Source organism: Diplotaxodon limnothrissa, linkage group LG5 (genome assembly GCF_057381915.1).
Source record: "Diplotaxodon limnothrissa isolate DT_005_m linkage group LG5, D_limnothrissa_male_GT1.1, whole genome shotgun sequence".
Lineage (NCBI taxonomy): Eukaryota > Metazoa > Chordata > Actinopteri > Cichliformes > Cichlidae > Diplotaxodon > Diplotaxodon limnothrissa.
Window position 1 is genome coordinate 33,209,793 of NC_140600.1, and position 24,017 is coordinate 33,233,809.

Genomic DNA, 24,017 nt, shown 5'->3' on the forward strand with positions numbered 1-24,017 from the left:
GAAGACCTTTTACAGATACAAGAAAGTTAGCGATCAAAATACGCGTTCTGCAGAAGCAATTATTTATAATTTATAAACATATCACACTATTTTTTAAATAGTGCATCGTTTCTTATTGACCTAGTTACAAGATACTGAACTAAAAGTACATTTCCCTTTTATATGTAGCAGAGCAGAAGTGTAAACTCAAATCAGACGGAATTTCTTCAGAAGCAGGTATGTGTGTGCCGAATATGAGGAGATAATTTCACTTAAAAAAAACCCAACAGAAGTCTGAAGCCCTGAGCATTTTTTTAAAAACGGGGCCATCTGAAAAAATCCATCTAGGCAGTTGTAACATTTTACTCCGTGCCAAAACTCAATAAGGTGTTTTGTACACTGCTGAATCTGTAACTCATCACAGCCACACTCCAAGAGGTTTCTCTCTCGTCAGTACGTGCTAGAGTCATGGTTTGGTTTACACACCTACCATCATGTCCCTCCACCACTCCAGGTCACCGCGGCAGTCTCAGCTTACACTGCTGTAGGGAACCCAATATGTGCCCTCCTCCTAAAGTCACCTGACTGAAACAGCACATCGTGCTCTGTGAGCACTGTTTCCAAATAAATTCCATGCTTCTTATAAGGAGAAAAAGTAAAAATACACCCTTGACATTATAATCTGGACCTCACAGCCCAGACACTATAGCAGACACAGATGCTTGCACTGTATTTATTATGGTATGTAAACTCCAAAGTAGTTTCATTCTATGCATGTTATGCAATTAATAACACATGACATAAATACTGCAATAATGACAGTTTAGCTTAGCAGATCCTAATATGGAGTATACTCTACTGTTGTTGTTTCTGTTACAGTTGTTGTCATGTGAGATATTAGTCACCTACATGTTTGTCCTGTGACCCTTTACTGTCATCCTTAAAGAAATTGTTTACCTCTAAATGCTGTATACACTTAAAGTAAACAACATTTCAAGAGTGCCCGTTAATGCCTTATCTACCAGTACCAATGAAATTTCTGCCAAGCTCAAGTGAGATCAGATAAAAATGTATTTATAGCTGTGCTCTATGCTTGGGAATGTTAGTCTCACCATTGAAAGCTGTACACTAATAATGTGTATGTGGTCCTTTATTTACTATATCATCTTAAGTTGGATGTCAGCTGTTAAATGCAAAATAAACACCAGGAGACACGAGTCAAAGTTTAAATAACTGTTCACATGTTCCAAAGACTAAGCATCATTGTCAGCATCAGTATATTTAAAAGAAGGAATAAGCAAATAGGTAGAATAGTAATTACAATAAATACACAAATATTGATGCTGGATGGGTATTAATGATATAATTCTTAGACAAAGAAATAAAAGTGTATTTCTGGGCAGTAAATACTGCATAATTTAGTCCTATATCTTTTTAACCTGCATAAATAAATGAATACAACAGACAGTTTGTGCTGTTTCTGCTGGACAGTCAGAGGTGACACCAGACAATTAAAGGTCAGACATAAAAGTAATGCCCTTGGTCAGATCTGATTTGTTAAATAGAGCTAATCCCAGTGGAAAAATGACGTCAAAAGAAACCCAAAGGTACACTGTATTTCAACAGTAATTTGCAGAGTGACCAGAGGTGGGAGTGATGCAGTACAGTGAGCACTAATGAAGTGAATTAAACATGAACTCCTGCTTCCCTGTTCATCTCAATTAAACCCCCCCCTGGATCTCTTAATCCCTAGTTTTACAGTAAAGCCTCATTATGCCCCATTAATACATGGCTGACAGTTACATTATAAGACATACTGAAGAGAAGTAGTCACGCAGATGAAAGTTAATCTACTGGACTGTCTTAAAGACAGCAGGAACTGGGTATTGCCTGAAAGGCTGAGGACGTAGAGGAATCAATCGAGTGCAATTAAGTCTGTACAATGTGAGGCTGTTTTTTGGCACTGGATTCCCAATCAAAATACCTGCTGTTATGTTAAGGCTGTGTTAAGGTTCAAAATTGAGGAGGGAGAGTACAAACCACCCATGGTCCAGAAGCTCTTTTTGGTCAAACAATGATTTTTAATGACTACACACGTGTGGGAAGAACAGGAATTGATCTTCAACTTAATCAGAGCATACACAGATTTTTATAGCATCAGGGTTTGAATTACTGACGCCCCTTCATACGTCACAGACAGGATATATACGTACGTCAAATCAAAACCACAATGACCTTTTAACACAATTTAAAAAGAACATCGTCTTCCATCTTCATAACAGGTGCATCCTGTCACTGCCAGATGCTCGCTTGTCATCTTGACACCTCAGCAGCAGTTCTGCGACAAACTGCTCTTTTTGCAACCCCAAGCAAAACATGATTAAACTTTCACCTATAAATGATTCTCTAACTGAGTGTGTGTGTGTGTGTGTCTGTGTGCTAACCACAATTGCACCCTGTTTCACCTCGCGACTAGCTCCTAACCTCTAACCAGACAGAGAGACAGAAGCCACTCTGATATGTAACAACTGAAACTATGTATGTGTCCTCTACTAAATAAATGTTTTAATCAAGAACCCCTACTAAAAGCTTAATACAAGAATATGAACATATAAAAGATATTAAAATGAACTGTTGTGTAAGCATGTACTGCAATTCCTTCTATGTTCTAGTTTTCCCTCAGCATGGATCATCTAGACACTCTCACTAGATGAAGCTTAAGACCATTAATGAACCTGAACATCAACTCAAATAAGCACAGATATGCATTGTGTACACAATAGTTATAACTGCATCTGAAATACAAAATTAACATCATCATAAACATCTTAAGGCCATCTTAAAGCTATCTGTTACATTGTCAAAGCAATGATCATACTGCAAATTATATTATTAATGCAATGGTAATAATGATGATTATTTAACAATAGCAGTAAAATAATTTCCCTGCTCCACACTCCCTCTCTCGACCTCTGGAACACCAGAGGTCGCAATACATTGTGTCCTCGCTCAGACCCTCTCTAGCCGTCCTCTGGCTCAACCAGCTCCCATTCGAGAACACTCCATGTGTAAGCTTAGGTTTTCTCGGTCCCTCTCTCGCGATCGTCGAGATCTTCTGCAAAGGAAACAAAACACCTTTTCCTGCACCTCCCTAACTTATCCTATTTGGGACTCTTTAATCAAAAGCATGATCCTAATTATCTTCTTAACTTAGTGACTTGTATTTATATATATTCTTCAACGTTACTCATCACTTAAGCTTCTTTAAGCGCTGGTTTCACGTCCGGTTGCTCGCTCTATTTTCCTTATCTGATCATCAACATCCTTTACACAAACTGTCCACCTTTTTAACAAAAAATCATTAGAACCAGCCTATTCTACTAAAAGCTCCAAAAGAAAAACAACCACTTTAATCAATTAAGTTTAAGCATATAAGCAATTACTCCTGTATACATTTCATCATAGCTAAATGCTGCCTTGAAACAACACCTGTGTGTTAACACTAACTTCATTTTAAAACCTCACATTTCCTATGTTATAACCTGTTTTTGGTATAGCCTTTTTATTTCATTTGCTCCTTTTAATTTAACAATACCTTCTAATTCTAGTTTATCAGACTTAACCAAAATATATGCTTTCCTTCCTTTGGTCCTTCTTTAAGTTCAGTTAACAACTAACTGAATTTGAGGCCTTTTGCCTGGAATCAATACTGTCATGTGTGTTTCTGTGTAGTATCTGTCTGTGTAAGCCTACATTATAACCACTTCTTCTAAAGATCAAAAAAGAAATCAAACCTGTTCTCCTCCTTCAACCCTCACTAATTTTCCCCTAAGATTTATTCACAGCTTTGAAAAACCGGCATTGTATCTTCTAAACAGGATTCAGTTCTTTAATCCTTTAACCTTATGTTACGGCCCTAGCTGGGCCTCCTGATACTGCCCTTGTGTGGGCGTGGTGTTTTCCTCCGCCTCCTCCTCTTTTGCTCCACCCCCCGTCTCTCTCTTGCTCTTCTTTCTCCCCAGGACACAGCTGCTGCTCATTGGACTCATTTACCACCTGGGCCCAGTCAGCAATCACCTCTCGGAGGTCATATAAGCTGGGGATGAGCTGTGAGCAGGGTGTGGGGGTGTTCTCTGGTGTCTCTGCGTTGTGTGTGGTTAGCCTGCTCAAAGTGTGGAGTTGTGGAAACAGCATAGCTGCTTTGCGTGAGTGGTGTGGGCTTGTGGGCCTTGGCAGCAGTAAAGCCAGCTGCTGTTAGTGACAGGGTGAGCTTGTGGGCCCCTGGAAGTACCTCCTCGTGGTGTGGAGTTTTTGTTTGGTTATTGTGTTCTTTGTTGTTGCAACCCTTTTTCTCTTTTTCCAAGTGTTATTGGTAAAACGGCGTTGCCGGCTCTTTATGTTAAGATGATCTATAATAAAGACTATTTTATTTACTGAAAACACTGGTCTGTTTTCCTTTCATTCTGTTCTGGACTCATTTGTTACTGGTCCCCTCACTCACATGCCTAGACCCCTTCGGGGGGAACGTAACAAAGTGGGGGCTCGTCCGGGATATGACTGGAAGGAACAGCAATTGAGTTTTAGTGAGTTGTTTGCCGGTGGCTTGTTTAGTTGTATTGTATCTGCTGCGCTCTCTCTCCAGTTAGCAAAGGGAAGTGTCTAGCTGAGCGTAAGCTCCTCCTTCAGGCACTCATTTTTTATTTTTCCTTTATTATTTTCGGAGTAATCCCGGGTGGGGATTAGTTCCCTGTCGGGGGTAGGCTTGTCGGTGCTTTGTGCACTTGACGCTTAGCCTTTAAAGTTGCCTCGAGCCTGGTACACTCCAGAAGCTAACTAGGCTAAGATTTTAGTAGGCAGGTCTGGGGAGAGGGTTGGCGGTATTTTTATTTATTGGTTAACCTGTGGCCACGCTTTTCCCGCCTGTTTCTCATTTGTGTATTGGAGGTGGTGCTTCTTTGTTGTTATTGTTAGCCTCAGGTAGTTTTTGTTTTAGAGTCAATGGCTACCTTTGATATTGCAGTGTTTAAGGGTGAGCGTGGTGCAGCGTCTCAGCCCGTTCTGCAGGCGCCAGCTCAAGCTGTAGGTCCATTGGTGTCGACACCTGTTGATCAGGGGCTGCCTGAGAACAAACCCATGACAGTGCCTCGCTTCGAACCCCTCTCCATTGAATCAAGTGAAGGCTCGAAGCTGGATGCTAAGCTCCGTGTCCGTCTGGCTCGTCTCCAGCTGGAGAAGGAGCAGCGTGAGAGAGAGTTCCAGCTGAAAAGGGAGCTAGAGCTTAGGCGTTTGGACGCGGAACTGGCTAGGGCTAGGGAGGTCGAATTGAGGAGGGTGGAGGTGGAGGCAGAGACAGCTGTGAGGTTGCGACAGCTGGAACTCCGGCAGGTTTCCCTTCCTCCGACCGCCTCCATTCGTCAGGCGGACACCCCGTTTGACGTAGGGAAAAACAGTCGTCTGGTTCCGATGTTCCGTGACACTGAGGTCGATAGCTACTTCGAGTCGTTTGAACGAATAGCCACGGCCTTGCACTGGCCACGGGATTCATGGGCCATTTTGCTCCAATGTAAGCTGGCGGGTAAGGCTCAAGAAGTTTGTTCCTCGTTGTCAGCTGAGGACAGCTTGGACTATGACAAGCTGAAAAGGGCTATCCTGCTGGCCTATGAGCTGGTCCCAGAAGCCTATAGGCAGCGTTTCCGGGGGTTGAGAAGAGGTCAGGGTCAGTCCTATCTTGATTTCGCCAGGGAAAAAGGTGTTCTTTTCGATCGGTGGTGTGCGGCCTGCAAAGCCACTGACCTGGCTTCGATCCGGGAACTAATGCTCATAGAGGAATTTAAGAACTGCATTGCTGAGCGCATCGCGGTATATATTAATGAACAGAAGGTTTCCTCGCTACAGCAGGCTGCGACGCTGGCTGATGAGTTCGCGCTCGTCCATAAAACCAGTGTCAGTAGGTATGACCGGCGCGATGCCCCAGTGAAGGTTAGTGATGTGCCAGCTACACAGTACCGAAAGGGTGAGGTACTTGTGTCCCATTCCAGTGTGAAACGAAAGTGTTTTTTTTTGTTTAAAGTCTGGCCATTTAATAGCAAATTGTGGAGCCTACAAACAGAAACAGTCAGTCTTGAGAGTTAGGAGTGTGCCAGCTAACAAAGCCGATACAGGCGTGGTTTCAAGAGCCAAAACAAAGCTCTGTTTCTTCTGCCACAAACCTGGCCACCTGGTTGCTCACTGTTTGAAAGCAAACTCAAAGCAAAATCGATCTGCTTTCAAAAGAGTGAACTGTGGTTCACAAACCGACAAAGTTGCCAGTCCTAGGCAACAGTTGGAGCATAATTGCTCAGTGGTGTCATTTGGTCACTGTCAGAGATCAACTAATTGTAATCTGCCACCTGATGACGGTCTCTCGGGTCCAGATGACCTACAGTGTGATAGATTGTGTGTGACACAACCATTTCAACCTGCACCTCTGGCTAACCAGCATGCCTTTTGCCATGACCTAGCGAAGAAGCGTCAGAGAAGTGTTGCTGTAAGCCCTTCTAGCTGCCTGATGGGTTCTCCATATGTGATGGCTCAAAAAACATTTGGCTGTCATTTGGGACACTATGTTGAGGGACTTGAGCCAACCCCGTGCAGTGTTTTCAACCCATCAAAAAGGTCTTGGCAGATTCGGCAGGGTATGCCTAACTGTTATTATGGTGGATGGTAGGTGATATGTTTAAAAGCTGGGTAGGACGTTCTATGACAAACCACTGGTTTGTATTTATGGGAGGGGGTGTTACGACCCTAGCTGGGCCTCCTGATACTGCCCTTGTGTGGGCGTGGTGTTTTCCTCCGCCTCCTCCTCTTTTGCTCCACCCCCCGTCTCTCTCTTGCTCTTCTTTCTCCCCAGGACACAGCTGCTGCTCATTGGACTCATTTACCACCTGGGCCCAGTCAGCAATCACCTCTCGGAGGTCATATAAGCTGGGGATGAGCTGTGAGCAGGGTGTGGGGTGTTCTCTGGTGTCTCTGCGTTGTGTGTGGTTAGCCTGCTCAAAGTGTGGAGTTGTGGAAACAGCATAGCTGCTTTGCGTGAGTGGTGTGGGCTTGTGGGCCTTGGCAGCAGTAAAGCCAGCTGCTGTTAGTGACAGGGTGAGCTTGTGGGCCCCTGGAAGTACCTCCTCGTGGTGTGGAGTTTTTGTTTGGTTATTGTGTTCTTTGTTGTTGCAACCCTTTTTCTCTTTTTCCAAGTGTTATTGGTAAAACGGCGTTGCCGGCTCTTTATGTTAAGATGATCTATAATAAAGACTATTTTAATTACTGAAAACACTGGTCTGTTTTCCTTTCATTCTGTTCTGGACTCATTTGTTACTGGTCCCCTCACTCACATGCCTAGACCCCTTCGGGGGGAACGTAACACCTTAACATAAAAATAACAGTTTCAGTTTTACCATACCCAAATAATCAAAAACCCCAAAAGTCCTAAAATGATCCTAAATTATTAAACAATTAAATTAATACACCCTAAACCCCCTTTATTTTGACACATGAAATGTGTCAAAATACTATACAAAACTAAAAATGCTCAGTTTTCCCCACTCATGTTCCAATCTATGTCATAAAAATAGGAATTTGACATTTTAAAGGGCCTCTCATTTAAACCAGAGCAGCCATATACTTGTTCCCAAACAGCATTGCATTCTTTGTAGAGAGAAATAAAAAGGCTGGGGAGACTTTTCAGTTCAAAACAAACCTGTCATTCAGGATTTTTTTCTCTAGATGACGACGATGGCAGGAAAACCAACATATTTCATGTGCTTTAGTTGCCGGCTTAACCAAAATTTGATTTAAGATAAGAGTAAAACTGAATCAAGATTTTAAAAAAGGAGATAAAATAAAATGAAGTTGTGTAAGTTGGAACTACAAACCACAAATTCACAATCAATGACAAAGTCCAATGTGCGAAATCAACAGGACCACACCGAGTACTTATAACTCTTTCTACAGTTGGTTATTTCTGTAAACAGTCCAACGCAATGCTAAGCCAGGCATGAAAATCCTGAGCACGAGCTATCGATAAGCCCACATGTGCACAACTACAGTGTTGGAAGTAACAAATCGCAAAGATGACGTGAAAAGCGTCTGTGAGGAGAAAGCTCCAAGCTTCACAACCCTGGAGTTGGCAACTGTGTATTCCCTTGGTGAGCTCCCACTCTCTCTGGAAATCTGATGTGTTCATGTCACAGTGGAAAGTGGGAACAGTGAGAACTTTTCCCATCATGTCAACTGCAACCCATCCAGCTGATAGGCCACAATAGTACGAAGCAAGCAGTGGAAAAAAAGCATGAAGATATGAACAAACAGCTAAGGAAACATTTTCTGACCACCATGTCAGACTGAGCTGCCCTGGTGCAGCTCCACTGGGTTTAAATGGGCTTATATCAATGAGAAAGTAGGAGGGGGAAGAAGATTGAAGTCCTTTGCCTACGTGCCTCACTGTGTTGCATGCAAATGGTGACCAAAAAGCCACACGAGGACAGAGACAAGGTTATCAGGTGGCAGATAAGTCCGGCTTACTTCCTGAACAATGAGCATCACAGTCTATAACGAAAACTGAGTGATACCTTTAGACTGTCTAATCACCAGTCTGAAATCCAAAAACATAAGCTGATAATTGATTAGGCAATTAGTAGATACTGACAATAGTTAGAGTTCATCACTCATGTCACCAATCTGGACAAGTTGAGTACCCAAAATGTGCTTGTTAGTTTTTTGCTTTTAATCAGTGTAAACTGAAGATGGAGCAAGTCTGAAATCAGCATATGACTGTCTGAGAACGGATCTTGCATATTTGGTCCTTTTTATCCAAAAAGCAATGACTTGATACCTACACAATAACATTTATTTGAGACACTTTTTAAAATTTGACAGGTTGTAAAAAATGAAACTGTACGACAGCATGATAATTAGTGAGAGAAAATAATTCACACATCTGGATACATGAATAATAATGTGTAAATTATATGTAATATTCAGCTGACAGGATTGTTGATTACACAGTTGTTGTTTGACTTTATATTACATGTTAGATTTTTATTTTTATAACATTAATATCGTTATTATTATTATTATTATTATTATTATAGCCTCAAGTATCTTGATGCATTCTCAATCATCCAGGAAAGTAAATCTCCAAAAAGTTGATGCTGTTCATCTGGACGTAGCGTTTTGTGGGAGAAACGTTTCGTCACTCATCCAAGTGACTTAAGTGACCTCCCAGCCCAATGTTCCTTCAGTGGGCTGGTTTCAGTCATTATGCAAATGTACTGTTTATAAGATTGGGGAAACCTGCATTCAGCTGAGACTGAAGAAGTCACTTGGATGAGTGACGAAACGTTTCTCCCACAAAACACTACGTCCAGATGAACAGAATCAACTTTTTGGAGATAGCCTCAAGTAGCAACGGCTAAATTGATTCAAGACCTAGAGCACATGGCATGTTGACATGAATTATTTTTTGCTTTGAGATTATTTTGCTATCACTTTTTCTGCTGTAAACATTTTAATGTATAATGTCCATGTATGTGTATATATGTATTTCAAGTAGGCTTTTTACAGGAATAGACTCCCTAAGCTACAGACTGCAGTGACAAATAGTGCATCACAACTGCACACACACGTATGGAAGGCTGACACATGGCAGTGCCTCTCATCTTGTTTCAAGGAAGAATTCAATCATAAAAAATCCCCTATTAAAATTATGGCATCAAATACTGAATCATAATCCACATTTTGTGCGGGTACCTAAAGAAATACTTTATATTAAATATTAATCAACTTTGACTTTAAGTTCAGGAACAATATTATGATATTGATATTTGTAGTAAAACAAAGTTGTTTCCTGGGGTGTAAGACACTGCCAAGCCTTTACTTTGGAATGCTTTTTTCTTTGTTCCCGTTGGAAAATTTTGCAGTATAGTGTTACATGGATTGGGGTTTTTCCTCCATATACAAAAACTGACACAACCCGGGGAGCTTTTGACCTTCCACTAAAGGAAAATTACCAGAAGCATGATTATTTTTATCAGCTCTTTTACAAGTGTATAATTGTCTTGTAGTTATTAGGACAGAAAGACACAATAAAAGAGTGTAAGGAGAGTATGATCTTCCATTTATGCTTTTTTGCATTTACAAAGTGACAAAGTGAGGGAGTTGCAAAAGTTAAAAAGCTTCATTCAGATAAAATACCATATTTCAAATGACACCTCTTGGCACAAATATTTTAGGCCCTAACACACACACGCACACACACACACACACACACACACACACACACACACACAAATATACATATATATATACACACACACACACAAGTAGTATTATATTATTATTATTATTATTATTATTATTATTATTATTTATTTGGTTGTTTATGTTGGCTCAAAAGTGTCACAGAAACTGGGCTGGACCCTGAATGCCCCAAAATACCGCATGGCGATGACTACCACAAGAGCAACGTGACGCACAACAGAGCGCGATAACCCTTAAAAGCCCCTAATTAATATCATAGTAATAACATAATAGACCATAACTAAGGTTGTGCGCAAATAACCCAATAGAAACATGAAAATGCACTTAAAACGGTGACTTGTAGCAGTATAGCAGGTCACCCGGTTCACCCCAGAATGTAAATATTAGCTGCATTCTCGCGGACGCCACATTTAGGAGAGGCGCCCTGTTAGCGCTGAAGCTCTCGTACACGGACTGAACGAAGCTAACACAGACCGGACAGGTTTGACAAGGAGTGAACCAGTGAAGTGTAATTACCTTTCCTTGATCCATGGCAGTGCAGGGAGTTATTTCTTCTTTTTCCTCCTCTATTTCTTCTTCTTCTTTGTTTCGGCTTTTCTTTTGTCGGAGCTGAATACGATGGAACAACTTCCTGGCGGTGTCCCGGTGGGTTTCGTTCACAAATCAGTCATCCCCAAAAGTTTTTGTTCCGCGGAAATGACCTCAAACTTCAGTCCAGTTCTTTTTGCTTTCTTTCCTATGAAGAAATTATTCAGAGGTCTTTCTGTGATATAAAAAGAAAAAAGCCGGGGAAGCTGTGGCTGGAGACCCGCTCCCGTTATTTGCCTCCTGCTTCTTTTGTAACTTACGAGCTTCAGCAGCTTTTTTACAAAATTTACAGCTTCTGTGCTGGGTAAAGTTTTCCAGGATGAATCCTAAGTGTCTTTTGATGCTGGAGTAGTGCCGCTGTCACGATTATGAAAACAGCTCTTAGGCACATGAGCCGGTTTAGTGTTCATATACAAATTGTTTCTGACGCAATAAGTAGTAGGCGTGGCGCTAATGAAGGAGGTTGGTCCTGTTTGCAGCCAATGATGGGCATCACAGGCAGGGAGGACGCGTGGTGAGACTGCACGCACGCTGTGGTGGAGGTTGAGTTATGACTGTCGTACTTTCTTGTTGAATTTCAGATCAAAAATGTAAGTTTCTAGTGCTAATTCTTTCAGCTCTTTTTACCAATAACTACAAAATTAATATTTTCTTTAACGTATGAAGTGCATATGAAAAGATAGATAGATAGATAGATAGATAGATAGATAGATAGATAGATAGATAGATAGATAGATAGATAGATAGTATTGTGTTATTCCCAAATAAATATAAAATCGTACAGTCTATGATAAGCAAACAAAATACTTAAAGTAAAAGTGCCATGTGCTCATAGTGCAGGCCATATATTGTGAATTTTGTATACACAACATTGAAAAAAAACAAAGAATATAAAACAAAAATTCTGTCAGGGGCCAGTGGTATCCCTCAATCTACTAGATATGCCGATGGTATCAATTTGTCTGTTCGTTCTCACTTCGTTCTAAAGTTATCACATTTACAAGATTTGACAGCCTGACCTTGAGGGTGAGGTCACTGAGATTTGAGCTCATACAAGATTTTTAGAAGATACTCCTTTGGTATCTTTTTCAAAATTGTAGGTGTCATCATTCTTGATTTATCACATTCACAAGATTATTGGAAAACTTGACCTCTGACCTGTGACCTTGAGCCCAAGGTCACTGAGATTCAAACTCAACGGATATATTTAGTAGATACCCCTATGGTAGCAATTTGAAAGCCAAAATGTGACCTTCCTTGCTAATGTGAACTCCTTTGCTTTGTAAAGAGACAAATATAAGAAAGTTAAAGTTTAGTCTAATGCAGCAGTATTTTTACTTTTTTTTACAGTAGCCTTTAAATGGTGATGGTAACCTGATGGTTACCTGATGCTAGATTAGGAGACTTCCAGTCTAGACTTGATTGTAGCTACATTTATTTTTATTTGTGGTCATTTTTATCATAGTCCACAAAAATCTTCATAAATTGTGACTTTTTAGTGACTTATAATTTTCAGCCTTAGTTGTAGCGTAGCTGATGGTTTCCAAAAGTTGATTCTGTTAATCTGGACGTAGCGTTTTGTGGGAGAAACGTTTCGTCACTCATCCAAGTGACTTCTTCAGTCTCTCAGCTGAGACTGAAGAAGTCACTTGGATGAGTGACAAAACTTGAGAATGCATCAAGACGTAGCTGATGGTTGCATGATGACACCCGTTCAATAAAAAACAAACTTAAGAAAAGTGACATCCTATGATGTTGACCTTTGGAAACTAGAGCCAATCAAGATGTGAAATATTGTCTCTATATGTAAAAGTAAAAATGTTTTGCAGTAATTTAAAGCACCAGTTTGGCAATATTACTTATACTGGGTTGATCAGATCCCCACAAACTAAACGTGGGGCAAAATGTGTGCTTATGTGGGACACACTGTTGTCTGAAATTTTGACATTTATTAAAAATAAACCAATGCATTATATTTAAAAGCAGGTTTCTGTCTGGGGTTTGAATACTCTCACCATCCAAAGACATGCATGTTAGTTTAACTGGTGATTACAGTGGTGTGAAAAAGTGTCTGCCCCTTCCTGATTTTCTATTTTTCCGTATGTTCATCACACTGAAATTTTTCAGATCATCACCCAAATTGAAATGTTAGAAAAGGATAACACAAGTAAACACAAAATGCGATTTCTAAATGAAAAAGTGATTGCCCCCTAAACCTAATAACTGGTTGGGCCACCCTTAGCAGCAACAACTGCAATCAAGCGTTTGCAATAACTGGCAATAAGTGTTTTACAGAGCTGTGGAGGAATTTTGGCCCACTCTTCTTTGCAGAATTCTTGTAATTGAGCCGCACTGGAAGGTTTTTGAGCATGAACCTTTTGAAGGTCATGCCACTGAATCCAAACAGGGTGAAGACTTTGACTAGGTCACTCCAAAATCTTCATTTTGTTTTTCTTAAGCCTTCAGAGGTGGACTTGCTGGTGTGTTTTGGATCATTGTTCTACAACAGAACCCAAGTGTGCTTCAGCTTGAGGTCACGAACAGATGGCCGGACATTCTCCTTCAGGATGTTTTGGTAGATCGTCGCTGCGCTTTTCGGGTAATTTTGGTCAGCTGGCCACTCCTGGGAAGGTTCTACACTCTTCCATGTTCTGTGGAGTCCCACAGCTTTAGAAATAGCTTTATAACCTTTTCCAGACTGAGAGATCTCACAATTATCAATTTGTTTCTCATTTGTTCTAAATTTCCTTGGATTGTAGCATGATGTCTGGCTTAAATCGTGGCTGTCTGGCTGTTTGTTTGATGATCTGAATCATTTTAGTGAGACAATCATACAAAAAAATAGAAAGTCAGGAAGGGGGTAAACACTTTTTCACACCACTGCACATATTGACTGCAGGTCTGAATGTCAGAGTAGCTGTCTGTCTTCATGAATTAGCCCTGCAATATATTGCCGACATGTCTCGCCCGGTGACAGCTGGTAGGCTCCAGCTCACCACATCTCCTGAAAAAAAAGAAACAAATCCTGAATTGGAGAAACATAACAAAATGGATGGATTGTTGTTTCCCTGAAATTATAAAAAGTATAAATGGAGTCTGAAGTTGTTTTTATTGCTCTTTAGATACCCACATAATCTCTTTTCTATTGCAATGACTGTCAATTGTTATTTCATCTGCCATTCTATCTATCTGGGGTTCAATTGGAATGAATCTTAAAATCTTTAAATCACAGTCTTCTTGTTATACTCACATATCAACATTTGGGAACCAGACAGTGAACATATATTACATTGTATTAGTCTGTGAGATGGGGCTGTTGATTATGTATTATTATTTGTTTTAATGCTGCAGTTATTCTTTACCATTTTCTCTTGTCTGTGTTTGTTTTGGAAATGTGCTTCTGAGTGGATGAGCTGCTGCAAACCAAATCTACCTGCAGTTCAAAATAAAGTAACCTGAGCCTTTACCTGAACCTGAGGGGGATAAAATGCTGTGCCTGTGTAAAGTGGGACACCTGGCACAGCGACTCATATGTGTTGTTGTTGTGTTTTGGGATTTTTTTTGCATGCATGCAAATTGCTTTATTTGGTACTTTGAATAGTATTGTTCCATGTTATGGATGTTTATTTGTTATTATACTGTATATATCATTCAGTTACTTTTTTAAATACACTGTTTCGTGATTTCTGTTCAAATAAAATAATAAACCCAAAGAAACGTGTGAAATGTCAATACTAATAATAACTGTATTTTTGATAGCACTTTTACTTTATTAACGGTTACAAAATGCTTCACTGTACATTAATTAAGTGTTGATATCCCAGCAATCAGACACAGTCTGTATGGTTTTACATTTGATCATACATAAATACTATGTTACTATTAGTAATACTAATTTTAATATAAATTATTGATTCTTTGAGGAACCTCTCTGATGACTCATTGATTAAAGCTACATGTCTAAAAAAAGCAGGAATAGGGTCATGTTTACCACAGTGTAGCATCCCCTCATATTTAACAACAATCTGTCACATCTGGGAACTGAGGAGATTAGCTACTGGTTTTAAGAGAAGAATAGATGTCTCACTGTTGTCTGACATAGGATTCTAGCAGCTCAACAGTCCTTGTTTCATGATGGATCAAATGTTTTGAGCTGGTGTAAGCTCCAGACTGCCACGCAGGCCAGTTCAGCACCCAAACTCTTCCAGTGCAAAGCTATGCTGTATTAGTGGATCCAGTATGTAGGACGGTTGTCTTGCTGAAATATGTAAGGCCTCATCCGATGCGAGCAATGTTACTCAAAAACCTGTATGTATGCCTTTCAGCATTGATTGTGCCAGATGTAGCAGATTGTTTCCAGATGTGGAAGCTACTAGAAGTTTCACAGGAACTAATGCAACTCGAGATCAGAGATCGGGCCAAGTTTCTGGATCATGTTCACGTGTGGCTTCTTCTCTGATCCAAATCCAATCTCCATTTATTTACAAAGAACATTTAAAAACAACAAAATGGGCAAAGTGCTGCACACAAAGGAAAAGGCTACACAATAAAACAAGACTTGCAACATGCATGCATATATACTGAAACAGCCTAATTGCCTAAGCTCTCACTGTGGTTTGAAAGCCAAAGAATAAGAATTGTGAAAGGCGAGGGGCTAGCCTATTGTGGCTAGCCCCTTATTCCTCAGTTTACAGGCAAGAAAGCTCTATCTTGTTCTTTAGTCTGTGGTACACAGAGTAGCTGGTCAACAGATGTCAGTGACCTTGTAGGTACATAAGTAACACAGTAATAACCTCTATGCATCATAGAGCTTTAACTTGCATTTGTGGATTGTATGGTGAACTGTGTTCACAGACAGTGATTTCTGAAACTGTCCTTGAGCTTATGTAGTGATTTCCATGACCGTATTTTAATGCAGTGTTGTTTGAGGGCCTGCAGTTCATGGGCATCAAATGCTTATTTTCATGTTGCTCACCAGTTGCCAAGTACCACTTTCTTTTCTTTATTTAGCCTTTTCTTTGACAATCTGATTAACTGAAAACCTGACCAGTAAGGCGTCACTGCACTGATTAAGAAATTAAGAAAATTAAATACAAAAAAAGAAAAACAATGTGGTACTGAAATTGTGTAATTTATTCTTGGAAAGTATTATGAGCCTAGATGTCTAGACTATGAGTCTATCATCTATGACTTATTTGTCTTCCACTACTTTGGTGACATGTCTTGGCTGCCCTCTCTTCAACCCCTCTGCTGTGATGTTGGATGTTTGTTGTCAAAGGACTGAAACTTTTTTTTTTTTTGAAGAGGAAAGCTGTGTGCTATCTTTTGTCTGGGATTGAGGAGAAGTGTCCGGTTTGAGTGTGCGCCACAAAATTAAGTAAATAATTAGGAGCAACCAAAGGGAAATGCATGTGTTTGCACAGTGCTTGAAAGCAAAGAGAAATAGTCAAAATTTGTTCCCTTTCCATTTTGTCTTCAACCATTGAAAGCTTGGGAAAACAATAACAGGGAAATATTGAGGAAAACGCCGAGTGATCCCCAATGAACTGACCCAGTTTTTCAAACAGAATCTGAAGCAAAGGAGAGTTTATGTGTAAGCAAAATGTCACATTGTCACAACAGTATATCCAGGAAACAATCTTGTCATTGTCACTAACACTTCAACAATGACAACAAAGACATTTTCCCACTTTTTAACACACTGAAATATGGATTTTTAATAAAAGTGCAGAGCAAATACACATCCTACTCCTTTTCCAAAAGCACATTGTCCAGAATTACTTTATTGCATAGCGTACAAGCAAAGACACATATGATGCACATGCCTCTTTCTATAGTTGTTGGCGCCGATATCCTGTCCCAGTATATTGAATGTAAAAAAAAATAATCATGATTGTAGAGGAGGAAGGACCACTGTCGGGACAGCTGGGGAAAAAATGACACGTTATGGAACAGTTTTGTTATTGTTTGGTTTTGACCTGCAAATCCTTTGAAAGCCCAATAAAAACAATAACAGACATTTTTCTGGAACAAAGAATAAATGTTCTGAAGGATGGTATTGTGCACTAAATCAAACGCTCAGGATGCCAGTCACAAGGAGTCTGAGTGTCATCCTGTTTCTGCTTATTAAAAAAAATAAAGGAGGATAAACCTCCTGGAAGAATTTTTACATTATTAATCTTTTTTTCCCAAGAATTCTCTTTGAGGTTTGAAGCCTCAAGTTATGGCCAAAAGAATCGGTTTCCTCTTTTTTTCCTCATTGTTTCCTTACTTTGGCATAAGTAGTGACCAGTTTCAAAGAAATATCACATTTCGAAATATATTCCAGTTTTTTTTTCTTGCTGCTCAAATGTATTTATGGCAAAAGTGAGGTACAAAAGAAAAGGTCAAAATCAACAATTGTAAATACATGCCCAATTAACAGGTTATGTCATCCAGAATCTAAAAAAGCAGGTCAGCTATTATTTTCATAAATTACCATGAAACTTGTATTAATCTTCATAAAAATGTTGGCAAATTTCGGTCGTTTTGGGACTGGTTGTTTCCGCCTGGTTTCAGCACTGGTGCTGAACTATTAGATGCCTGCCAGCCCTGTCTCTGTATTTACCACACAAACATGAAGCGGGTATCAGTGTTCTCGTCTTCCTCTCCACAAGAAAGCAAATGAAAGCTTTCTGTCTGACCATTACTTTTCATACAATAAAGTCCAATCTGGTCCATTTCTTTCCACGTCTTCTCCTGCAGCCTGGTCCATTTGTTGCCCTTGCATGTAACTGACAGCACCTCTATTGAAACCGAAGCTATTTTTCACCTGAATAAATGGGCGGATCAAGTTCTCCAGGTCGCAATGAAGGCCCGAGAGCTTGCCTGTGCCCTTGTGCACGTAGGCTCTCCTGCTTTGTTATTCTCACGAGTCAGTGTCCATCACCAGCCTTTGTGCCAGTGCTAATCTCCGCAGGACAAGCCTACAGTTGCATGGCAGCCCACAGTTTTTCTGTCAAACACTTTGAGAATCTTTGTCCTCGCTGTATTAACACAGGACCAAACCCCCTTCTTCCTCATAAAACCAATTTGATTCTTATTAATCTCTACACTTACAGTAATGTGTAAAAGTCTTGAGCCAACCCTCATTTCTTTACATTATGCTAGTAATGGGGGGGAAGTATGTGGAAGTTCACATCCACTCCCATTTTTAACAAGACCTCCAACACCTCTGGCTGAAATGAAAACCCAAACCATGATAGTGCCTCTACCGTGTTTTAGAGATGACCATAGACAGTCACTTTTCTGCCTCTTTCTTGACCTTTTCTGTATATATTGATGACAAATTTCAACTTTATCAGATACTGTTTATTTGCTCTAGATAGCTTTATAGGTCTGCTACTTCTTCTTTTGCCCTCCATTTGTCCAGTTTACTTACATTTCTTTTAAGACACCCTACACACCTTGCCAAGATATGGCAAGTTTTAAGCTAATGGCTCTCTGGGAATCACTTTGTTGGTGCAAAATACTGTTTTATACCTGTCAGACTGCTATTTTTGCATTTTTCATAGATTTAGCTAAAGAATTTAGAACAAATGATGTGGTTTAGTTGTTTGTTTGTTAAGGGGTTATAAGGCTGCTAGTAACAAAGTGCCTAACAGTACAATTTAAAATGTATTCTCTGCTAAACTGTCTGTTATGTTTTTGTTTTTTTGTTTTTTTCACTGTGGTAGAAGAAGTACCACTACAGGGATGCAAAAATACCCCACTACAAATTAAAGGCCTCTGTTAAAAATCCCACGTAAGTAAAAGTACATACATTTTGGCAGCAACATGCATTTAAAGTCAAATCACTCGTGTGGTCTCTCTGACCAGTATGTTATTACAAATGACATCACTGGATGTGTAAGCAGTGTATTGCCACTGTAGATGTTGAAATTAGTAGTTTAAGCTACTATTTTTGATTGTTCTAATAATTTCTGATAAGCAACATGATTCTTTCTAGTCTAGAGATATTACTTTCTGTCTTCTGAAGCCTTACCTTATTACCTTATTATACCATTAAAGGCCCCTTTGCTATATATTCCCCATAGGGTTAATTATTGAACCCCAGGGTAATTAACTGTACCATTTTAAGAGCTAGAAAGGTATGTATATATTCCCAAAAGGGATATTCTGTCTCTGTAGTGTATTAGTGTTAGGGCAATTAGTGACAGTAAATAACAGTATACATTACATTAATAGGTACCACTATGCCCACTGTTCACATATCAACTGTATACCAGCAGCACCATCCCAGTTGCAAGCCACTGTACCCCTGAAGATACGAGTTACTTTTTTTAATGAACATTTACCTGATTTAATCTAACTAACTAACTAACTAACTAACTAACTAACTAACTAACTAACTAACTAACTAATTGCTAATAACTCAAAGACAGTGTTTTTAAGACATATTTAGCAGTGTCTGGTAACTTAAAAGCTTGTTTTATGAATCATTGTGTAGAACATGAAATGCAACAGCAGCTATTAATTGCAAAGTACTTCAGAACTGTGCTATAGTGCAATATAGTTTTGATCCAGTGCTAGAAATGAGGATATTATCAGCTATCATGGGAATAATGGCAATTATGTAAAATATATAATTAAAAGATCATTAATAAAATATTATGTTCCTGACTGATCCATATGTTAGAACTGCAGGTAGCTGGCCTTACCTCGAAAACTAGACTACAGCTACACGCCTTGTCTTGTCTGGGCTAAGATGGCCAGTTTAGTAGGACTAGTACAAAATATAAAAGTATTACAGCTTTTATATCAGCAGTGATTTGCATTTAAATGTTATTTTAATTTATAAGTCTGCTTTATTGTTTTGATGTATTAATACTGTTATTGATGACACGTAAAGATAAGCAGGCCAGCCTATTAGCGGAAATGCGACAGCAGGACGACTCTCTGCCTGTCCGGCAAACTTTGCATCTTGCTGGAGCTTTTTACGCAAACAGAACAAAAAGATGCAATATCAACACTCCCCAGAGCCTGGGCCTGAGGTCTATCAAAAAACAGATTTGCTTCCTGATCTGCACGCCCTGCGTTGTGCTCAAGCAAAACACAAACGCTTCAAAGGCCTTCTTTCATCGTGGGGTCACAGCAGTACATCACATCACAAAGGTTATATTGTGAACACTGAGGTCACTACAAACAGTTTTAAAAATTGTAATATTTTATAACCATTACATTTCATATACTTGAACATTAAAAAATTAAATTAAGAATTGCCTTCTTTCTCCTGAATAATATTGTTATTAGGAAGTTCCTGCTTTAAAGGCGATCATGCAAACAAGATCAATAAAGAGCAATAACATTTCTCCCATAATAGCTTCTCTTTACTGGCTTCCTATAAAATCCAGAATTAAATTTAAAATCCTCAAGAGTAATGTTCCTATATGTCCCAGTACCCATCATATTATATTATCCCAACCGAGCCCTTTGTTCTAAGAGAGCAGGGTTATTTGAGGTTCCTAGACTTTCCACAGTAGACTGGGATGCAGATCCTTCAGCTATCAGACACCTCTCCTGTGGAACCAGCTCCCAGTTTGGGTTCAGGAAAAAGATACCCTCTCTCATCTGTAACAACAAGCTTAAAACTTCTTTTTAAAAATAATAATAATAATAATAAAGTTTAACATTACAGCTTCTCTGGTCCCAGGCCGCCAGGAGAACTCCTGTGTTTTTCTTCTCCTTTAACTATTCATGAGCCACTTTTGCGTATCATTAAATTTTAGTCTTTTTGTCTGTTTTGTAATCTCTATTTTCACTGTTGCGCTTCCCCATACCTGGCAGAAAGCTGCCCGCCCCAAGTACTTTTCCTCTTGAGGCTGATCTGTTAAAGGTGAGTTCTTCCTTGCTACAGTAGCAGTGCAGTGGTAAGCATTGTTCGCTCAATTCAAGAAGGTTCTGGGTTCAAACTCCGTGGTTGGCTGGGGCCTCTGTGTGTCTCCAGTTTCTTCCCACAGTCCAAAAACATTTATCTTAGGTTGACCGGTGATTTTAAATCAGCCTTTAGGAGTGAATATCAGTGTGAGTTTTTGTCTGTCTCTCTGTGTTAGCTCTGTGATGAATTGATGAGATGACCTGGGTGTACCCTTCCTCCCAACCGAGGCTCCACCCCTTAGACAGATGAGTGGTTAGAAGAAAGATAAATGGAAGGATTTGCTCACACAGCATTGTTGAGGGGTTTGTTGTTGTTACATTGGGTTTATTTATATTAATATATAATATAAAGTGCCTTGAGATGTCTGTTGTTGTAATTTGGTGCCTTGCAGATTAAACAAAATACATTTTTTGGTTGAATTAAATCTTGTATAATGATGAGATCATCTAAACATTTCAGGAACTAAATGAACTTTAAATTCCAGATATTTACATCACAGGCCAGTGATTTGATGGCCAATTTGGTGATTTTTACAAAGGAGTGACCTTCCTTTTGACCTTGCTTTTCTTTGGCTGCTAAAGAGTTATAGACTTGGACTTGTTTTTTTTTTTAACCGTTCCCTTGGCTCATCACTGAAAGCACTGCTAGGCCATGGCTACCGGCTGACCTGTCATTCATCTTTCTAAGTATTTGGAATGTAATCAACTAATGCTTTGCTCTGCCTATTACTGTTCTGTTCAAATAGTTGGAAGAGATCCCTTGAATCCCATGAGTGAGACTGTACGTGGTATCATTAACCGCTGAGGCGATGCGTGCAAAACCATGGGTACAACCAGTCCAGTGAAATGTACAAAGGAACTGGTGCAAAGAGGACTACTTATTTTAGCCATGCTACCAGCATGTCTCTAGGGACAACAACATTGGTCCGCCCCTTTGTTCCAGACTGAAATGTTGTAACAGCGACTGGTAAGAGACTGCAGTGGCATTTTATAGAGACGAAACTCTGCGAGGAGCGAAAATCTGTCCGACTTTGGTGACCTATTAACGTTGACTAAACTGATAATCCAATCAAAATGTTCGCTTCCTTATTGTGAGCCGACTTGATTTTTCACTAGTCAACAGTCATGTTTTTATACATTGCTGCAATAACCCTATTCAGATAAAGAGAAAGTTTTTACACACACTTTTTAATCTACACATTCGGACTTTTCTTCTTACATATCTTCACTTTATCGATTACATAACAGTGGGAAACAATTTGTTTCAGGACATGTGAGCCAAAGTTACGTGCAAGTTACATCACCCTGTTAGCACAGAACAGGAAAGTCATTCAGTCACACAATAGCTGGCTTTACCCTAACATTGCACACATAAAGTATAACAGCTGTCCAGAGTCTACAATGATCCCTCAGTTCAGTACCTTGCCACTTCCATCACGCTTCCCCAAACACTGAAACCTGAGCAGCTGCAGGGCAGCACGTCTAAAACTGGGACATCTATTTGGCTAATCGCCATTGTGCTGTGCATATCAGCAGTGACTGATAACCTAACCTATTTGTGAGCACACACTCAGTCATTCTCATTGAAACACTATCTGTCAGTGAAAAATAGATAAACCTATCCACAGTGTTGTCACAGGCCTGTTAGGAAACATAGTAGGTTATATCTACAGTCAACAGGACATGCATTTGAGTTATTTAGCCATGCCTGCTGGATTTATATTTTTCCAGTGCATTCCAATGGAGCCTCTGTTTCATAACAGCGGTTATACTTAACCCCTTAAGCCCAACCACCGCTCCACCTGAGAAAACTCCTGCACATTATGCCAATAACAGCTCTCCAACTATATCAATAACCTTGGGCTCCATGGATAAGAGACTTTCTTTGGGAGAATTTTGAAGCACATTACAGGATGACTCCTTGGTTGTAGCAGGTGAGGGGGTGATTTGACACAATTAAATTGGATCACTTCAGGTAGTGCTATTCACCCTCTATTGTGGGTGTGGGCAATTATTTTTCCCAAGGCACCACGAGACATTAGGACTGCTGTGAAAAGTCACACCAGTAAGTTGAACTCAGTTCTGCTCAATTTAATTTAATAATTTTTATATTTATAAGCTTATTGGTGAACCACAACAGTCCCAGTTTCTCATGAGGCCACTGGGGACCCCTGCACTACAGTGTTAAAACATAATTGTGTCGTGGCGCAGACAAAACATCAGAGCAGAGTATGTGCAGCTATGCACACACACAAGTGATAAGGAAGACAGAGAGACACATCAGTACATTTATTTCTGGAAAAAGTAATGTATGCATACTAAATCACAGCTGATGTCCTTCACATGCAGCAATGAGTGAGCTAGGCTTCCTTTATTTGTGGACAAAAGTGGGTAAAATTGTTCTTTAATCATTTTTTTAGTCAGATTCTTTATATAAATAAATAAATAAAAACACCCAGCACGCCCCTGCGGGCGGTTTATCCTTCAAGCTCGGGTTCTCTACCAGAGGCCTGGGAGCTTGAGGGTCCTGCGCAGTATCTTAGCTGTTCCCAGGACTGCGCTCTTCTGGACAGAGATCTCCGATGTTGTTCCTGGGATCTGCTGGAGCCACTCGCCTAGCTTGGGAGTCACCGCACCTAGTGCTCCGATTACCACGGGGACCACCGTTACCTTCACCCTCCACATCTTCTCGAGCTCTTCTCTGAGCCCTTGGTATTTCTCCAGCTTCTCGTGTTCCTTCTTCCTGATATTGCTGTCATTCGGAACCGCTACATCGATCACTACGGCCGTCTTCTTCTGTTTGTCTACCACCACTATGTCCGGTTGGTTAGCCACCACCATTTTGTCCGTCTGTATCTGGAAGTCCCACAGGATCTTAGCTCGGTCATTCTCCACCACCCTTGGGGGCATCTCCCATTTTGACCTGGGGACTTCCAGGTTATACTCGGCACAGATGTTCCTGTACACTATGCCGGCCACTTGGTTATGGCGTTCCATGTATGCCTTGCCTGCTAGCATCTTGCACCCTGCTGTTATGTGCTGGATTGTCTCTGGGGCATCTTTACACAGCCTGCACCTGGGGTCTTGCCTGGTGTGATAGACCCCAGCCTCTATGGATCTTGTACTCAGAGCTTGTTCTTGTGCTGCCATGATTAGTGCCTCTGTGCTGTCTTTCAGTCCAGCTTTGTCCAGCCACTGGTAGGATTTCTGGATATCAGCCACCTCCTCTATCTGCCGGTGGT

General features: G+C 40.2%; 1 protein-coding gene across 1 annotated transcript in view; it reads right to left on the reverse strand.

Annotated features, from left to right (window-relative positions):
- The window catches only part of slc2a1b (solute carrier family 2 member 1b), a 29,996-nt gene extending 18,727 nt beyond the window's left edge, over positions 1-11,269 (reverse strand). Inside the window, exon 1 of the mRNA XM_085353437.1 lies at positions 10,789-11,269. Within this exon, the coding sequence (XP_085209563.1) occupies positions 10,789-10,803 (15 nt within the window). The 5' untranslated portion in view covers positions 10,804-11,269. The remainder of the gene's footprint in view (positions 1-10,788) is intronic.
- Positions 11,270-24,017: the final 12,748 nt, after the last annotated feature.